The 18,671-nt window shown below is 38.0% G+C and overlaps 6 protein-coding genes and 5 non-coding genes across 16 annotated transcripts; 4 read left to right on the plus strand and 7 right to left on the minus strand.

The window, feature by feature from the left end:
* Positions 1–454: 454 nt before the first annotated feature.
* Positions 455–1,802, plus strand: LOC18994464. 2 transcript variants are annotated; one of them, XR_002898033.1, is made up of 2 exons: positions 455–1,432; positions 1,706–1,802. XR_002898033.1 is itself a non-coding variant. In XM_006418115.2 (1 exon), exon 1 carries the CDS (start codon positions 640–642, stop codon positions 1,102–1,104), a length of 465 nt encoding a protein of 154 aa, XP_006418178.1. In that variant the 5' UTR covers positions 455–639; the 3' UTR covers positions 1,105–1,456. The 2 variants fall into 2 exon arrangements, 1 of the variants encoding a protein (XP_006418178.1); XM_006418115.2 differs by lacking the exon at positions 1,706–1,802 and having other exon boundaries at positions 455–1,456.
* A 239-nt stretch (positions 1,803–2,041) lies between these two features.
* On the minus strand, positions 2,042–4,926 carry LOC18994465 (long-chain-alcohol oxidase FAO1). The gene is made up of 3 exons (XM_006418116.2): positions 4,672–4,926; positions 4,155–4,430; positions 2,042–3,839 (listed from the first exon to the last, which is right to left on the minus strand). Exons 1-3 carry the CDS (start codon positions 4,924–4,926, stop codon positions 2,079–2,081), a joined length of 2,292 nt encoding a protein of 763 aa, XP_006418179.1. The 3' UTR covers positions 2,042–2,078.
* Positions 4,927–6,585: 1,659 nt separating this feature from the next.
* On the plus strand, positions 6,586–7,465 carry LOC18994466 (CRIB domain-containing protein RIC8). The gene is made up of 4 exons (XM_006418117.2): positions 6,586–6,646; positions 6,771–6,877; positions 6,985–7,066; positions 7,146–7,465. The coding sequence occupies exons 1-4, from the start codon at positions 6,586–6,588 to the stop codon at positions 7,463–7,465; spliced, it is 570 nt and encodes a 189-aa protein (XP_006418180.2).
* Positions 7,466–8,457: 992 nt separating this feature from the next.
* LOC18994467 (glutathione gamma-glutamylcysteinyltransferase 2) lies at positions 8,458–11,466 on the plus strand. The gene is made up of 9 exons (XM_006418119.2): positions 8,458–8,657; positions 9,032–9,188; positions 9,282–9,520; positions 9,652–9,815; positions 9,932–9,983; positions 10,204–10,431; positions 10,528–10,693; positions 11,037–11,203; positions 11,336–11,466. The coding sequence occupies exons 1-9, from the start codon at positions 8,553–8,555 to the stop codon at positions 11,417–11,419; spliced, it is 1,362 nt and encodes a 453-aa protein (XP_006418182.2). The 5' UTR covers positions 8,458–8,552; the 3' UTR covers positions 11,420–11,466.
* Positions 11,467–11,531: 65 nt separating this feature from the next.
* On the minus strand, positions 11,532–12,671 carry LOC18994468 (G-box-binding factor 4). Its single transcript, XM_006418120.2, has one exon. The coding sequence runs from the start codon at positions 12,559–12,561 to the stop codon at positions 11,719–11,721; it is 843 nt and encodes a 280-aa protein (XP_006418183.1). The 5' UTR covers positions 12,562–12,671; the 3' UTR covers positions 11,532–11,718.
* A 302-nt stretch (positions 12,672–12,973) lies between these two features.
* On the plus strand, positions 12,974–17,023 carry LOC18994469 (vacuolar protein sorting-associated protein 2 homolog 3). 5 transcript variants are annotated; one of them, XR_002898039.1, is made up of 11 exons: positions 12,974–13,176; positions 13,459–13,503; positions 13,604–13,650; positions 13,748–13,798; positions 13,912–14,016; positions 14,112–14,183; positions 14,293–14,364; positions 14,454–14,534; positions 14,627–14,811; positions 14,888–15,015; positions 15,253–17,023. XR_002898039.1 is itself a non-coding variant. In XM_024152769.1 (11 exons), exons 1-11 carry the CDS (start codon positions 13,143–13,145, stop codon positions 14,931–14,933), a joined length of 645 nt encoding a protein of 214 aa, XP_024008537.1. In that variant the 5' UTR covers positions 12,974–13,142; the 3' UTR covers positions 14,934–15,009. The 5 variants fall into 5 exon arrangements, 4 of the variants coding, with proteins under 4 accessions (XP_024008537.1, XP_006418184.1, XP_024008535.1 ...); XM_024152769.1 differs by lacking the exon at positions 15,253–17,023 and having other exon boundaries at positions 14,627–14,662; positions 14,756–14,811; positions 14,888–15,009; XM_006418121.2 differs by lacking the exon at positions 15,253–17,023 and having other exon boundaries at positions 13,616–13,650; positions 14,627–14,662; positions 14,756–14,811; positions 14,888–15,004.
* LOC112084193 lies at positions 16,174–16,281 on the minus strand. The gene has a single exon (XR_002898151.1). It is a non-coding gene; the product is annotated as a small nucleolar RNA snoR97 (small nucleolar RNA).
* LOC112084249 lies at positions 16,353–16,468 on the minus strand. The gene has a single exon (XR_002898205.1). It is a non-coding gene; the product is annotated as a small nucleolar RNA Z278 (small nucleolar RNA).
* On the minus strand, positions 16,528–16,622 carry LOC112084244. Its single transcript, XR_002898201.1, has one exon. It is a non-coding gene; the product is annotated as a small nucleolar RNA Z223 (small nucleolar RNA).
* LOC112084205 lies at positions 16,665–16,759 on the minus strand. The gene has a single exon (XR_002898163.1). It is a non-coding gene; the product is annotated as a small nucleolar RNA U36a (small nucleolar RNA).
* LOC112084210 lies at positions 16,799–16,939 on the minus strand. Its single transcript, XR_002898168.1, has one exon. It is a non-coding gene; the product is annotated as a small nucleolar RNA snoR134 (small nucleolar RNA).
* Positions 17,024–18,671: the final 1,648 nt, after the last annotated feature.

An 18,671-nucleotide genomic window follows, 5' to 3' on the forward strand; every position in this document is an offset into this window, starting at 1 on the left:
ATTATTAGTGGTGTATACCCTAAATATTAAAGGAATAGCTTCATTCTTACTAGAAGGATAACCATATTTAAATTAAATCGAGGATAGAATAGCGTGCTAATTGCAATTTTGCAAATAATTATGTTTGATTTCACAAGCATTGGATTCTGAATCCTGTAATATCGATAGGCTTTTGAACATTGAAGCTTATAAAGAAGCATAATTTTTCAATAAATCTCAATTTCCTTGTAATTTTATACTACTACTTTTACGAGACTATCGAAAAGGCCAATTCAGTCAATTCATCTTTAATGGTAACCCAAAATTGAAGAAACGGTAAAGCAAAAAAGGGTATTCCAGTCATTTCAAACGGAGTGGTATTTTTGTAATATCGTACAACGTTAAGGGGAATCTAACCCTCCGGCCTCTATAAATTGTCATAACCTACCCATTCCGTGACTTTTCTGTTATCTCTCTCTCTCTTTCTTTCCCTTCCCTCTCTATCTCTCTGTAGGCCTCTCGGATTTTATTTCTCTCACCAATAAAAAAATATTCTCCAATTCTTTTCACCCGAATATTTTGATTTTACTGTTTTACGGCAGTTAATATTTTTCATTTTTATTTAGTGCTGACGTGGCATGCACCCAATAGAGAAGCACCATGAACACCAAAACGATGCGTTTACCACCACGTCGCGTTCTCACGCCGGACAAGCGCAAAGAAAGAGACGGCGATATTTCATCCGTCGTCAAAAAATCGCCGGAAATCGCCGTGACGAAGCTTCCTCCACCGCCGGGTAATTCGATTTCCAGAAAATCTCCAATTGCAGCCGAGTCGGTCGGCTCAAACCAGCTAATGTTAGCCGGTTACTTGAGTCACGAGTTTCTCACCAACGGCACACTATTCGGAGAGCAATGGAATTCGGTTCGAGCCCAAGTCGGTCCGCTTTCGGCCCAATCGGTCGAGCCCAAGATGTTAAAGCCGAGCCACACTATTGAGCCGGCTGAGGAAAGTGAGCCGAAACGGAAGAGGTATGCGGAGGTTGCTAGTCTCCTACGGGCAGATGGAGCCCACTTGCCCGGCATCGTCAATCCTGCCCAGCTTGCCCGATTTCTCAAACTGTGATCGGCGTAATCCCGTGGACACGTGGAGATATATCATTGGTCTGTCGCCCGGCAAGCAAGACTGCCCTAAAACCGGAACCTGCCCCTCCCTATCTCTCTCTCTCTCCATTTTTTTTTTCTTCAAATGTTTTTCAAATCCTCTCTGTAAAGCTGACTCTCGCTCTCTCTCTTCATCGTCTTCCTTGAAATTGACCGAGAAAGTTTAGGGTTTGTTTGTTGTGAGGTAGATGGTCGCGTTTTGTACATCAGAAATATCAATTAGCCAATGGATTATGTTCCCAAATCAGAAAAACTTATCTGCGAATTTAGCCTTTTTGTGGATTTTGATGGTATGACAGTGGATTGTTCCGATCATTCGTGTTGAACAAAAAAAAATATATCAATTTTGATGAATCTTTTCCAATTGTTAAAGGTAGTCAATGGATCTTCGATTTGAATGCTTGTAAAGATGCAATCCGAGATCATCATTTTCTGGAAGATAAAATCTGATAATGACCAAGCATAGTGTCAGTTATGGATCAAATGCTCTATGCAACTTGTGAAAACAACAGCATTAAATTCGAGAAAACCGATGATCATTTGATCTGTGCTTTTTTTTTCAGTTTGTGGAAGACAAAGAATGCGTTTTGAGTGGTTTGTCGCGTTTGCGTTCGTATCGATCGTTCTCTGCGTCACGAGTTTATAATGATCCGAAAACACGTTTCACTTTTTTGTGTTGATAGAAACGCGATGATGATGATGATGATGATGATGATGGAAGTGTTTGCCTACGTTGTTGTAGCATACAAAATCACAGTTTCGCTTATTCGTTGAACTGAATTTGTTCTTAATTGGTGACAGGATGGTGTAGAAAGGATATAAAGAAGATATAGCTGAGAAAAAAAAAACTTTTGAGCTTGTTCTTGCTTTCTTCAGGGCATGAATTTTTTTATGCTTCGGGGTAAGCAACGATATCACTGCTGCTTCTTCTTCTTCTCAGTCTTTCTTCTTCTTCTTCTTCTCCATTAACATGGCTATTCTGTTGGATATGCAGTAAGCAGTGGACTGAATGGTGATCATAGGATTAACACCAAGAGCTGTAGGCAAAACACTTGCATCACATACATACAAGTCTTGCGCTTCCCAGCTCTCTCCATATCCATCAATGGCTCCTTCCTTTTCAGTGGCACCCATACGGCAACATCCCATCTGATGTGCCGTAAAGGAATGAGTCCAATGCTTGCTCATCGAGACAGCTCCAGCTGGCACGTTCACGGTACGTAGAAAGGCCTCTAGATCTTCCTCCTTGATTCCTTTACACTTTATCCTCTGCCCGTCGCTCCTATATGTGCCCACCTCTTCTGCTCCTGCTGCGACTAAGATCCTCAGTGCTTGCTTTAACCCAATTGCCAGATTCTCTTCGTCTGCTTTGGTTAGTCTGTATTTGACGAGACCTCCCTTCACCTCTCCAACACCCTCATCTCTAATCATAGCAAAAATATGAGACGTTCTTGCGTATTTGGCTAATCTGTTCTTCATGTCTGACCCAGAGACCCACGGGATGAGAGCTGCGAACGTTCCTGGTCCTATTGCTGGAGTCTCCAGTGTGATGTTAGGTGTTGTAGTAGAGTCTATCTCAAACACGTAATGTAATGAAGTCACGATCTCTCCCTCATGAGCCGCTCCGTTAAAGTCTGAATTTTTTTCTGGGAAGTAGCCCCAAACCATGAGGATAGGGTGGATATGGAGACCGCGACCAATGTTTGGATTCCTCAACCCGCTAGAAGCCAACAGCCCCGGTGTCATAAGCGAGCCGCAAGCGACAACTGTCACTTTGGCATTGATCTGAAGCTTCTTTCTGGTTCGGTTTGATGGACAAGCTGTGACTCCCAAACATATTTTTTTTCGTCCGCTCTGCTTTCTCGTCTGAGCATCGTTATCAGCCAAGATCAGCTTCTCAGCTCTGCACTGTGTTAGGATCACGGCATTGTTGTTAACTGCATCCACCAGCCAGGTTGAATCTGTCCCTCTTTTATCTCCGGTTCTGCATCCAAACGAGCAACTACCGCAATAATGTTTCTCTGATGAATTCCTTGGCACCACTGTCACGTCCAAACCAAGCTTCTCGCACCCTTTACGAAGAATCTGGTTCTGAAACCCTTCTTTGATGATTTTCTCAGTGACGCCTATCCTCTTGCAGACTCTTTCCATAGCCGCCGTATACTCCTCTCTAGCAAATATTGCAATCCCTCGATCCACCGACCATTCGTTGATGATAGCGTCAGGTGTTTTCAAGGACGCTGCCCAGTTTACAACAGAGCCACCACCGACAGTTGACCCTGCCATGAACCGGAACCTCCCATCATGAGTCATCAATAAGCTGTGCGCCTCAAACAGCTCAAACGTAGAAGGACCCTCAAGAGCCGAGTAGTCTCGGGGCACAAAGTAGTTCCCTTTCTCGAGGATTACCACCCTAAGGCCCGACTTTGCTAGGTTTGCAGCTGCAACTCCTCCACCACAGCCAGAACCCACTACCACCGCATCACACTCGATCTTGTAACTGTCACTTTCCTTGTCCTCTGTGACTATAAGACCTTTGTTGATCAGACGTTGCTTGATGCTCATCTCATCTTCTTTTGCAGTCTCGATGATCCCTTTCTCTAGTGGCCTTTCCCTGTGTTCCATGTCCTCGTTCTCACCCAAGTTCACGCTATAACCAATTGCATCCCATGCCGGGGTTTCTGAATTCTCATTTGTCTGTTTGTATGCATATGAAATAGTTTTATACACAGGCAAAAGATATATATCAGAGTTTGTGCTGGTAAAAATATATATATATATATATAGTTTAAAAGTTTGTTAATCGGGAATAGAAACACAACAATTCTGACAATTGATTAGTCCTGGTGACGAAGCCAATTGTAGAATATCATCACCAAACCATTAACTTCAATATCATCATGTACATTAAACCTCTATTTTGCTGGAATTGTTCAATCAAAAATCTCCATAACATCTAACATAAACGAACAGTTTGTGTAGAGGATACGCAGAGGAAGATGAAAGACTAACCCAGGTGAAGTAGTAGAACAAGAAGATGGCTTTGATCATCATAAAAGCAATTCTTACAAGAGGGTTATACCACTGTGTGCTCCATTTCTGGAGAACCTTTTCCCTCTTGTCAAGAGAGATGTCAGAGAATTTGAGAAGAAAAGGCCAATTCTTCTTATCAAGACAGACAAATCCGCAAAGCAGCAACGTCCCCAATCTGAAAGTGAGGAGCCTCAACACTATTCTCACCACTTTTACTGTCACTGGCATTGCCTTTGTCGCCATCACCTCTGCTACCTGTTTTCGATCATCAACATATTTGCATTAATAACTTAACGTGGACGACACTGAAGATTAGTAGAGTAATTAAGAAGTACGTCGTAGATGTATATCATCCTACACATATATATTCACTTGTCCATTTTTTTTTTACTTAAGTAGGGTCCTCAATCCGGATGCTTATATTGCTCTAGAGCCTTTGTTTACTTTAAGAAATAAGATTGTTCATCCTCAAGAAATAGTCAAAAAGTAAACAAACCTCATCAGGTCGAACATGAGACTGATCAGAAGAAGACTTGAAGAAAGATAAGAGGGCATCGTTGCGTAAAACCTTCAACTTCATGTCAAGATCTAAACTCAGCAACGGCACAGGAGGCATAATAGCCTCACAAATGGCAGAGAGAGCTTGGAGGTCAGATCGTGAGAAGCCATGAGTGAAGCTTTCTTGTTTCACACTCCATCTCAACAAAGGGTTTCCTCTCTTCTCTCCTCTTTTTCTTTTTTCTCCTACCATCTCTCTCCACTCTCTGCTTTCAGTTTCAGATTTAAGTTGCTCACTCTCTCCTTTTCCTCCTTTACAGACCTATATAAAGACATGCGGGGAGTCTTAATTATTGCTCTGTTCATTTTTTTTATCTCGTCTGCAAACACGTTGTCGGAAAATCTAAGGCGGTTCCTTAATTGTTGGTTAATCTGAAAGGAAAAGAAAAGACGAAAGCGTTTCTTTTTATATTTAGGTTATGTTTGATATTTCCCTCTGTATTATGTGGTAGAAAGAAACCAGAATACGCAATATAGGTGTACAGTCTGTGTATATGTTATGTATAGTGTATTTTTGTATGGGTATATGAATCGAATACGTATGTGTGTCTTCAGGTGTGTGAGACAACAGGGTCCACGTGACAAACGCTACATTGTACATATGTTACAGGTTTTCTTCGATATCACCGAAAAATTATGTTGTGATATTCCATTAACACATGTAGTCTCTAGCTATATATAGATTATTTTTTCATGTATTATATTACAGTTTCTGTTGTTTCAGGTGTCAGGACTTGTTTTCTTTCTTTCTTTTTCTGGTGTGTTTAGAACCATATCGAAATCATTACTTTAATATTTCGTTTTGGATGTTACTAACAAATAACAATGTTTGCATGACAGCAGATGATAAGATAAATATTTCTGTCCTTGTGACCCGATCTTCAATTTGTAGTTTACTGAGTCTAAGGAATCGGAAATGAAATCTTAATCGCCTTCTCATAAAATTTATACCAAATTTTATAAAGAAATTCCTAGTTTGATATTGATAATCATTACTACTGATATTGAGAGTAAAATAAAATGGTGATCATTACTACTGATATTGAGAGTAAAAGAAAATAGTGTTTATAATGATTATATACGACTTTCTTATGTCAATTTAGTTTTCGGGAAAGAAAAAAAAAAAAATTCAATCACTATATGTATCGTGTTATAACCTCGAATCGATATGTAGCCTAATATTTTTACATTGTCCACCTTTAATATGCCGGTTCATCTTGGTTAATCGTTCTTATTTCTAAAAATGATTGCATACGAGTGGTTAGTCTCTAAACAGAACGATCTAAATATGAAGTCTGTATTTTATTTTTATCAATTAGTGGCCAATAATTAATTTGTTTTACTAACAACTGTTCTCTTTACAGTTTTACCAAATTAAGATTGCAATACAGAAGAAAACAATTAAATTTGCCTCATATATTTAAACCATATTTAAATCCACTTTCAACTAAATGTCGTTCACTTAATTAGTTTTCTTTTTTGTTCTTTTTTTCCTCTCCACGTTATTAGTTCAACATCTGGAAACCAAAATTTAAGATTTTACCTCTCAACATTCTCTTCTTTCTTTTATTGGTTAATAACCGAGTATCTTGATTCAACATTTTATTTTGGAGAAATAAAAATTCTACGTCGGAGAATCTTAAATCGAAATGCTTTCAGAGAAACCATCAACAATGGCTCTAGCTTAATCGAGTTGAAATGAAAATTTACGTGATTTCTTTTCGATTATGATTTCACTACATGCTTCTATTTTTCCAGAAGAACAAAAAAAAAATAACAACAAACACACAGAATAGCTTCTTCCTTTTCTTTTCCCTCAGAAACTATTTTGATTTGGTTTGGCAATTCCATTATGTCGAACTACAAAATGAAGAGCCTATTGAAGGGTCTTAGGTACATTTCTCAAATTTTTGGTGAGTTATTTAGGTTTTCAAAATTTATATATATATACCATCTTCATTCTTATATTTTCCTTCTTTTTTTCTTATTCCCAGTATTTATGAATATAAATTACTCTTTGTGAATTGTATAATGCAGAAAACGAGAAAGAGCCAGAGATGCAAATTGGAACTCCAACAGATGTAAAGCATGTTGCCCACATTGGTTGGGATGGAGGATCTGTCAATCAAAATTCACCTAGCTGGGTATTTACACACATCCATACCTAAATTGTTTTTCTCTATATTATCAATAATTTTGGGTATAACGATGTACGTATCATTATTATTAAATAAAAATAAATTCAATGCAGATGAATGATTTTAACGCATTGGGTGGGTATTCATTGGCGCCTCTAGGAAATATCAAGGAGGATGCGTCCTGTATTTCTGAAGGTAATTCGAATCAAGTCTAATATTATAATTTTTTTGTTTTATAGTATATAATAAAATAACGTGGAATGTTTACCCGCAGATTCGACTCGATCACGTGATAAACCAGGACTTCCAAAATCATCGAGAGACCGTTCGAACAATTTGGGTTCACCAGCAAAGGAACGATCAAGACGTGGATATTCGAATTCTAGTGGAAACCCTAGAACTTCACGGAGGTCAAAGGAATCTTCTGACATTCCTCAAGATGGTTCTAGAAAATCTCGTCGGAAAAAGTCTAAGGATTCTGCAAATGGTGGGTCTTCAAGATCTTCGCGAAGAGCACGTGGATCTCAGACAGAATCTATAAGTGGTTCAGTGTCCGATGCAGGATCAATGATATCAAACTCCAATGATATTTAAACGCACAAATATACGATGTATATGGTCTAGTTCAAATATCATATATATAGCTTTGGTGGGTTACTAGGAAATTCAGTTTGAATGGGTTTTTCGGATTTTCTAGAGAGATTATGCATGATTCTTCATATTAATCGAGGTGATCAACTGAATTCGGATGTGGATTTGTGTTGATGTGTTTTGGCTCTCATTTAACCGGTTGAGTTATTGTCTCTGATTTCACAATATATAATTAGTCATTTATAGCCGAAAAAAAGTTTAATTAGTCAATTATAAATCTCTAATCTTGTTCATGATGTTAGTAATTTTAATTTCTTTTCTTTTCTGTTTTTAGAGTTTTAATATCTAAAGATTCGTGTAATTATTGGTTTCTGATCTTAAATTGCGGATGATGAATTAGAGAATAGTTATGATTTACCTCTCTATATGTCAAGTGTCAAGTGTCAACTATCGGTTTTGGATATACATTGTTTGTTGCGAGATTATTTTTTTTAATTAGTTCTAACGTGCTGTTGTCAAAAAAAAAAAATATATATATATATAGTTCTAACGTGCGTTCATGCACTATGCATGTGTCAGACATGAAACCAAAAAACAATATTCCAGTTGAATTCGGGGAAAAAAAACATATTTAAGCATTTACCATTGACCGATGTTCAAAAAAAAAAAAAGCATTTACCATTGACCAATAACCACTGTAATCAGGCGAGAAGAAATATTATTCTGGTTCAGTCAACAATAATCATCAAAATCAAAAGTATATATACAAACCGATCCGGACCGGCTAAATAACCGGACGCTAGTGGCGTTTCCTCCGCGGTTGACAAATTTTTTGACTGAACCAGTCTTCCCACTCACTCTCCTTGCAAGAGAAGACGAGAGGATCCATTAAATCTGCATTTGAATTAAATGAGAATTCTCTGCGATTTTGTTACTTTTTAAATACAATAATTACATATGGAAAGCATTTCCATTACATTCCCAATCTCTCGCCATTTTTTTCGTTAGAGCTCTTCTTCTTCTACTTTTTTTGTTTGTTTGTTGTTGTTTCGAGCACATCCCCGAATCTTTCGGCGCAAGTTTGCTCTTTATGAGAAACCTCTATAGACAATCCGCCGTGATGTCCATGGCGAGTTTGTATCGGCGGTCCCTTCCCTCTCCTCCGGCGATTGATTTCGCTTCTGTTGAAGGCAAGGTGCGTACTCTCAAGTTCTCGATCCATGGATTCGATTGAGAAATCTAGGTTTTTTTGTTTACTTTTACTGCCTTTTGCTTCTGGTTAGAGACGATGATTGCTTTTGGTTTTACTTGGATTGATTTGGTTAGTTCTCAGTCTAGACATCTCATCTTCTCGGGAACTGTGTACAACTCGTATAACCCTATACCTCTTCCTGTTTTAGCATTTTCCGTTGTTGGTGAGATCTGAGTATGTTTATTGAATAATTGGTTCACGAATTAGCAAACTTCAAAGATTGTGTCACTATGAGGACAAAAGGAGCCTCTCTGTGTCACTGCCTATAAGTTTTTTTTTTTGAATCCAGAGTTATAATTTTTTCAACCTTTATGCAGCTAATCTTCAATGAAGCGCTTCAGAAAGGCACCATGGAAGGGTTTTTCAGGCTGATTTCTTATTTTCAGACGCAGTCTGAGCCTGCGTATTGTGGTCTAGCTAGTCTTTCAATGGTTTTGAATTCTCTTTCTATTGACCCGGGGCGAAAATGGAAAGGTATTTCTCAAATTCAATTTTTTGTTGTGGAGACAACTGTGTTTAGAGGACCACCTTTAGTTACCGATTGTTGAATATTTTGATTTCCCTTAGGGCCTTGGAGGTGGTTTGATGAATCAATGCTGGAATGTTGCGAGCCGCTTGAAGTAGTCAAGGACAAGGGCATTACATTTGGTAAAGTTGTCTGCTTGGCTCATAGTTCAGGGGCAAAAGTTGAAGCTTTCCGCACAAATCAGAGCACCATTGATGATTTCCGCAAATACGTGCTCAAATGTTCCACTTCTGATAATTGTCACATGATCTCAACATATCATAGAGGAGTATTCCAGCAGGTATCACTTTTTTGGCCTAATCTGTGTATTTTTATGGCATCTAGGTGAATTCCAGAAATCCTTGAGGTGCTCTTTAGTTTCTTGATATAAAGTTTCATGCCTGATCGGGATCATAATATATCTGATTGCAGACTGGAACAGGCCATTTTTCACCTATTGGTGGCTATAATGCTGAAAGAGATATGGCTCTGATTCTTGATGTCGCTCGTTTCAAGTATCCTCCTCATTGGGTTCCTCTTAAACTTCTTTGGGATGCGATGGACAGTATTGATCAGTCAACAGGGAGGCGTAGAGGGTACATAAGCTTCTTCTTCTTCTTCTTCTTTTTCTTTTTCTTAGGCTTTACTTAAAGAAAGTAATCGATTTCTTTCGTACCAAATTCTCTTTTCTGGTACTCTGCTTTACTTCCAGATTCATGCTTATATCTAGACCCCACAGAGAACCAGGATTACTCTATACTCTGGTAAGTCCAAAGTCATTGTTCTATTTGTCGTTGCTACTAGTTTGTTTTATATCACTTCACTTTTGTTATTGTTCTTTTCCTAATAACAATCTTTACATTATCATCCACACGAATAGAATCAATCACATTTTACATAAAGTGTTTCGATGTGAGTGTGAGCTTTAAGCGGACATTTTTTTTCAAGTTGGAGTGAGTGATGATTTTTAATTATCTATTTCAGAGTTGCAAGGATGAGAGCTGGATTGGCATTGCAAAATATTTGAAGGAAGATGTTCCTCGTCTTGTAAGCTCACAACATGTTGATACTATTGAAAGAATCTTATATGTTGTATTCAAGTCACTTCCGTCAAATTTCAACCAATTTATCAGATGGATGGCTGAGATTCGAAGAACAGAGGATGTAAATCAAAATCTCAGCTCAGAAGAGAAATCAAGGCTCAACTTAAAGGTATTCTCTCTCTTTTTTTGTTGCTTCTGAATTCATTTTCCGGGTTTATATTCCATCAATCGGTTCATCACTGTTCTATTGTTCGTTTTACTGTAGCAAGAGTTGCTGAAACAAGTGCAGGAAACTGAACTGTTCAAACACGTGGATAAGTTTCTATTCTCGGTGGGTTACGAAGACAATCTACCATATGTTGCTGCCAAGGCTAGTTCTCAAGAATCAGATGAGTCCTGTTGTCGGGAAACTTGTGTGAAATGCATCAAAGGTATTTATAGTCTTGAACGTGGGTTATCACGATAGGACTGTTTTTAGAAGTTGTGGGCTCACAATCAGCACTTACCCGACCACCTTCAAATCTATTAAAGATTTGAAGTTTCTATTCCGATGAACCGGCTCCAAACTAATATTACCGACGAGAACATTTTATAGGGCTAGAAGAAGCTGTGACGAGTCCCACATTGGTTAGTTTTTACTTATTAAGCTAGATTACCCGAATGATACCATAATTTCAGGCTAGATTTCAGGAAACCATGGTCAAATTTTATTATTTTACAAAATTCTTATCAAGAGATCACTCTCTAATCTTTGTTTTCTTGTTTTCCATTTAGGTCTTGGTGATGAAAATGTGACTTGCCCATCCGGGAACGATGTGTTCACTGCTCTTCTGTTGGCTTTACCACCACAGACTTGGTCAGGGATCAAAGACCAATCACTTTTGCAAGAAATGAAACAGCTCATTTCTATGGTTAGCCTCCCAACTCTGCTTCAACAAGAGGTAAATTAACTAGGCCAATACTCCATTTCTATGGTTAGCCTCCCATTCTCTAAGGATTACCTCGTGAAGCTAAGGAAACTCCCACAAAAAATGTAGTAAAACCAACTAATTCGTTGTCTGTGGTTGGTACAGGTTTTGCATCTACGACGCCAACTTGAGCTGCTAAAACGATGCCAGGAGAATAAAGAAGACGAAGACCTCTCTGCTCCTGCCTAACTAAACACTAAATTTTTTTTCTCTCAACAATGTGTTAGCGAAACCTCTAGAAATAGAATTTATCCCTTATGGGTCCACACACAATATCTACTCCTTATGGTCTCATACGAAATCATTAGAATCAGGCAAAAGCTATATGTAATATCCATTACATCCCTGAGAAATTGAAAGGCAAGTAGTAACCATAGTCCCCATCATTTACTATATAGATTATCATATTATGGTAATCAAGCCCATAGGTTTATTTACATATACAAACTATTTACCGCTACAAAATACACCAGAGACTTTCAACTATTTTACCATTCCAAGGAGTGGCTCCTGCTAAAGGACCTCGACAATGCCCTTGGTTTCTCATCAACCGGAATCAATTGCTCCATAAGATTCTTGTATCTCTCTTTAGCCTTGTCTTCGATTTCCTTGAGAAGCTGTTCGTTCTCTTGCTCTAACTTGGCAACCAAAGTCTCTAACTCCACTTGATAAGCCTGTTTTCTCTCTCTAGACCTAGCAGCAGATTCACGGTTCTTGATCATCCTCTTCTGTCTCTGAGCTGCAGCTTTATCCATTGCCGCCTCCACCATCATCACTCTCCCTCTCTTTCCCCTCATTCCTCCACCGTTGGATCCTTCAGTCATTTGAAACGGATTGTGCTGCTGCATCATCGGATAATCGAACGTCGTATAGCTGAGTCTCTCCGGCGGAATCTTGACATCGATTTCGTCGGAATCATCATCATCATCATCCATGGCTGATGCTGCTTTCGCTAAGAAATCCTCAAGTGTCATTGTATCTTCTTCCTGTGCTACTGCTTCCTCCTTCATAATCGTCTTTTTCTCTCCCGACACAATCTCTTTCCAAACATCGTCCACACTCTTTCTTCCGCCGTTTACGCTGTTCCGGTCTCCGTTGCTCCGGTCAAGATCAATAGCCGTCTCCATGAGATTTGGATCAAAGGCGAAGTTGTAGTCGTGTAACGTCGTCACATCGTTTACTCCGCCGTAACCGAAAGTGATCCTCGAGTGATCGGAGTGTCTGAGATGGTTCGATCTTACAGAGGGAGAAGATGAAGCAGAAGAAGAATTACGGCGAGACAGATCGGAATTTCTCGAGTTGGAAGAAGACATCAACTTAAAGGACGCCATCTTTCTCTGTGATTAGAACGAATTTCTCGATTTAGTGGAAAACAAAAACAGCGAAAGCATCGGATATGGTGGATTTCATCGAACCCAGAGATGGAGTGAGATTACGGTCTTTCGAGGGTTATCTCCTGTAATAATCTCTATGTAACACGCACTTGCAAGTTGAAAACAAAACCACGCGCACACTGCCGCGTGAGCCGCACATTCTATCTAAATGTTAATGCAACGTGTAATAACAGATTTCACCGATTTATTTAAACGACTATCTGTGGATTTTTTTAAAATAGAATTTTTAAGAGAAATCCCCGATTTATTATGGTTATCACATAATGCAAGCAAATTGGAAACAAATGTTGGAAAAAAAATATACAAATACAAATCGGAATATAAAGAGTATTATTTACGTAATCGATAAGATAATAAAAAATCTCAGGAGTTTGCTGCGATCCTTTTACACGTCGAAGCCAAAACTCTCTGTCGACAGAGTCTCCGTGTTCTGAAGCTTTGAAACCATCTCGAAGCAGAATTTTTCTGTCTTTTCTCACCGATCAAAAATACAGAGAGAAAGAGTAAAGATATTAGGCATGAACATCTTCGCGAAGAAACCAAATCCGAGAGGTTTGATTTCGACTTGTTTCTGTTATATCATCGGATTATGTTTTGAAATTAGGTTTGTTTCTCCGATTGATTGACCTAATCGGAGTTTGATCATCTGGGTTTCTCCGGGCTGACTCGTGTAATTTGGTGGCGCGATCGTGATCATATAATTCTACTGTTGTTTCCTCTGGAATCTGGCTTGGTTTCGTCAGAAAATCGAGAATCTCGTTTTATGAAACACGTTAATCGTTATAATGACTCTAGGCTCAGAATCTGAATGTATCGTTTTTTGGTAAATTGCAGAGGCTCTTAGGCAGAGTAAGAGAGAGATGACACAAGCTACAAGAGGTATTTTGTTTTCTTCATATGATTTGCTTTAAGACCTGTTTGCAAAGGTGTGGCTTTGATTGGAAAGCTAGCTTCTAAGTTTCAAATTGTTGAAAAAAAGCCCCTTTTTCAGGAATCGAAAAGGAAATCGGATCTCTGCAGTCAGAAGTATGAGAATGTAGAATGTTTTCATCCAAACTTTTGTATTTCAGTGTACAAATATGACTGACAAATCTTCCGTGTTTCTTTAATGAATGTGTGATAGGAGAAAAAGCTAGTTCTCGAGATAAAAAGAACTGCTAAAACAGGGAATGAGGTAGTTCAAGTAGTCTTTATCGATCGGCGATTCTTATCTTTTCCAGGAGGAATTTTGTGTCTGTCATAGCAACTACATGATGTGTTCGACATCTTTTGTTTGTTTTTATGCAGGGAGCGACAAAGATTCTTGCGCGGCAATTGATCAGGTTAAGGCAGCAAATAGCTAACTTACAAGGGAGCCGAGCTCAAATGAGAGGCATAGCTACTCATACACAGGTCTGTTCGATTGAAAGTTGTCTCCTTTCATTGTAAAATATCTCTGTTTCATATCAAAATTGAGTAGTGTTGGAAACTTTCACTTTGGTGTTTAGGCTATGCATGCACATACCTCGGTTGCAGCTGGAATCCAAGGTGCCACAAAGGCAATGTCAGCTATGAGCAAGGTCAGACTTCTATATAACACATATCAAATTTCCGTATATGTGTTTGTTGATTTTTGGATGGATTTTTCATCAACATGTTCTATTGTATAACACTTAAGTGTTTCTGCAGAATATGGATCCAGCAAAACAGGCTAAGGTTATGAGAGACTTCCAAAAGCAGTCTGCGCAGATGGACATGACTGTAAGTCATATCAATTCATCTGTTTCTTTAAATCCATGACACAGTCGTCAAAATAGTTAATTCTGACTTAGTGAATATGTGGTATTCAGACTGAGATGATGTCAGATGCCATTGATGATGCTCTAGACAATGACGAAGCCGAAGAAGAAACAGAGGATTTGACAAACCAGGTACAATTCCGCGCTATTCAATTCTAAGACTTAGAGAGACTGTTTCAAGCTTTTAACCAAAAAAATAACTCTTGTTTTGTTGTACTGGTTAGGTTCTCGACGAAATCGGCATTGATATCGCCTCACAGGTTTGTCTTAAGCATCAATACTCTTCATTGTTCCGTCTCGTCATTAGCTTCTCTGTGATTGATTCTCTATCTCTGTTTTTAATCCATGTGCAGTTATCATCTGCTCCAAAAGGTAAAATTGGCGGGAAGAATGCAGAAGATTCTAGCAGGTATGGTATCCATAACTAGATCACATATCCGTAATTTCAACGTCGAAATCAAAACTCAGATTATGTTTCGGTGCAGTTCTGAGATCGATGAACTGGAGAAGCGGTTGGCGGCGCTTAGATAGAAAGAAGAAATGTCTTGAACTTGAATATGTTTCAGACAACAATTCATTATACATTCAAATTCAATGTGTTTCTCCTCTCCAGGTTGATTTTTTTTTTTTTCAAATGCTTTCTGGATCGATTGTGGATATATATATATATAAACAAATAAATAAATGTAGTGACTTGTCTACTTAATTACTTATCTCCGAAATCCAAATCTTTTCTCTGCAACAAAACTAAAAGATTTAACACCCACAATTGGATCGCGATCATATTGTTTCCATCATTAGGAAACAGTATCATAACTAAATAACTAATTTGATTATACATGCTTGCCAGCGTTTGTAGTCCAACGGTTCGATCAAAGACAACTGTTCAAGAGAGTGAAACAGAGGAAGACAAAGACGAACTATACCAACCAAGGAATCGCATCTGTCAAGAAATGAGATTTGTTAGGAGAAAAAGGCGTGTTGGCTGCTTCAGACGCAGTCACAGCGAGGATCAAAGACATGTTATCAATCGATCTGGTGAAAACAGCACTTACTAGGGGACAAGGAGAACGTACATGAACATTAGGTTCTGTAGCATTCTCAGAGTCTAAGACGCAATGGAATAACACTGGAGACGATGGATGCCGTTGATTTACTATGTAACAGAGACAAAGTTCGTTATTTTTGAAAACCTCTCATAATATCACAGCATCTTTTTTCATAAGAGAACTTGGGAAAACAAGCCAAATGATTCAACTTTTACTAAGATGAACATGAACTTTAGTTCGTAAAAATAGTATCAAGTACATCCTAGTGAATTCACCATTATTCCGCTATTGATTTATCAAAAATCTCTCTCAACCAAGAACTTGACAACAGAGAGTTCGTTCCTTCCTCGCTGCCCCTTTACCAATTCAAGAACTCGTAACATACAAATGATCAAGCTTTTATCAATAATCTCTCTCAACAAAGAATTTGACATCAGATAGTTAATTTCCTTCCTCGATGCCCCATTCCAATCCAAGAACTCGCCACATCCAAATGATTAAACGTTTAGCAGGTCAACAGAAAACCACCATTCATAAGCCTCGAGAAGCATTAAAACCAACAGAGCATATTCATTCCACCAAACATCCATGCTACGATTAATCTCCAATCTCGTGAATAAGTAAAACATTCTATATGCACAATGCAGAACCAGGTAGGAGTAATACGAAAACAGAAACTCAAACAACAAACCAAAAAACTCAAATGTATATTTCAAAGAGGGTAATGTAGTGAACTTGTTTAACTCCAGTCTCATGGTTAAGAGAGATGAAGCTGATGAGAACACTGACAATTTCTGAGTTTTTTCAGACTACAAGCACAAATATACAAGTGCAAGTGTATAGTTTAAACTCATGCAACAGAATGATCAAATAAAACAAAGGATGAATAATTAAGGGGAAAGTCTCAGTAAAATCCAATGAATTCAAAGAAATTGCAGCTTCTGCCAAGGGGTTCTCCCTGTAAACAGAGTCTCGGCTCCACTGCACCTCATACAACTGGATTAGATCCTCATCGACTATCCAAATTCCCAAAAAAAAAAACCAAAGGAGGAAAACAAAGTAGGAAAAATTTAAGATCTAGGCTCAGATATGAATACAGCTTTTTCAATCAAGAATTATCTGAAGCAGAACTGGCGTATCAAGCTGTTAGAATTAATCATCACTGCCAAAAACTTTGAAGACGAGAAATCCAAAAGAAAAAAACAAGAAATTTGGGCTCATAGTAAGAAATTCAACCATGTTTTACCGTATATGCTTCATTGACCTTAATGGATCTCAGAAGCGCGGGTAATTTTATAATCATAGCCACCAAGCAAACTCATCCAATAAAAAAACGAATTACCAAAGAGATTTAGCCGCTTTTTTGACACAGAAAAGCCGAAGGAACAAGGCGAGCCTGCAACACAAACGGCAAAAAGAATCTAGCAGCAGCTTTGGGGCTTAGTTCCTCATGCACTGTACTCAGATTAGCCCGGGAGGCTCCTGCAGAGCATGTAATGAAACCCTAGATAATGGAACAACGCAAATCTAAAGATCCATAATTGTAAGAAACGGAGAGAGAGGAGGGAGACTTTTCATAGCAAGCAGAGCAGTTGACGCGGCTATTATATAGATTATTACTGTCGCTGGTCAAAGCCCTAGCCCTAATCTCTTTGCCAAAAGTCGATATTGCCCCTGCTAATTGATTCATAGCTAGACAACCCGGGTCCATCTTCTATTAGGGATGGGCGCGGAGCGGATATCCGGGATTTTGGAGATATCCGTGATCCGCTCCGCTCCGGCCGAATAATCATTTTTCTGATCTGTATCCGCTCCATAATTATCCGGATATCCGTTTTCCAGATATCCGCTAAAAATCTGAATATTTGCCGGATATCCGATCTTGCTAAAAGAAATATTTAAATAATAATATATTTAAAATAAAAAATAAAAAATTCAAATGACAATATTTTCTTTAAAAAATATTTTTTTTGTTAAATTATTAAGTTTTAATATTTATAATAATCAAATTTATAAACAAAAACACAATTATGTGGGAAATTTGGGTTTGGGCCAAAGGCTTAGTCGGGACCCGAGGATAGTCATATGTTTTTCACACTTGTAAACTGTAACACAAATCAACAAGTTTTGCAAGCGTAACTATATACAGATGAGATATAAAAACTGTAATCATAACAAAATAACAAGCTAAAATTTCTTATTTTCAAAGAAAACATATAAAGAAAAAGTTATTAAAACTCAGCAACAAAGAAAGAGTTCACACTATTTCACTGTTATTAAACTCTAATCTCCTGTTTCGAACTTGTGACTCTCGCTTTTACTAGGGTGAGCTTGATCATGACAATTGATCAAGATAGTGAAACAGAGGGTAAGGAGGGAGACAAAGCCGAACTATTTCACTACACACAGCCGAACTGTTTGGCTGCTTCATTTATTACATTTTAATATTTCATGAAGATAGAATTCTATAAATTAGAAAATGAAATTTGTTATTAAAATATAATTTCATGAAAATTCTAGATGTCAAAATTAATAATTTGGATATTGGAGTTTGATAATAATTTGGAAATTAATAATAACTAGTTGTACCTTCAAAATCTCTCTGTTTGATGAAGCTAAGCATATTTGAGCTTGGAGTTTGCGTATTTAGGTGGGTAGTAACTGTAAAGGTTAAGCTATGGCTGTTTTGCAGGCTTTAATCCGCGTTTCTTGATTGCAAAGTGTTACAACTTGAGTCATACCAGCCAATTAAGCTTATTTTCACATACAGCTTATTTCCCTCTAAGAAGATCAAGCTGGCCAAGAACATTAGAACCACAGAGAATGGTTTATTTTATAAATTTTTTTACCACTAATCACTTTTTTTATTTGGTCAAACCTCTAATAATAACTTTAAGTTTTAAACTTTAAACTACCTTTAGCCATATACTACTTTAATCTCAAGCCTGATTAATGTATAATTTAATTAATATACATTCGCGCTATAATAAAAAGAAAATATATCTTGTTTTAAACTAATAAAAAAAAACTTAAAATCAGTAAATATACGGCGTCTTTATTTATGATTTGGGCGTATGAACTGGCTAATGCTTTCCCCGCCTCTTCCTCCTTCCGCTTCTGCTTCTACGCCTTCCTCTATGCCCAAACATGCGACGCTGGTTAGCGTATAGTGTCATTCTTCCTGGCTCTACCCACTCATATAATAATTTTTTCATCTATA

The sequence above is a fragment of the Eutrema salsugineum genome, unplaced genomic scaffold (genome assembly GCF_000478725.1).
Source record: "Eutrema salsugineum unplaced genomic scaffold, Eutsalg1_0 scaffold_5, whole genome shotgun sequence".
NCBI classification, from domain to species: Eukaryota; Viridiplantae; Streptophyta; class Magnoliopsida; order Brassicales; family Brassicaceae; genus Eutrema; species Eutrema salsugineum.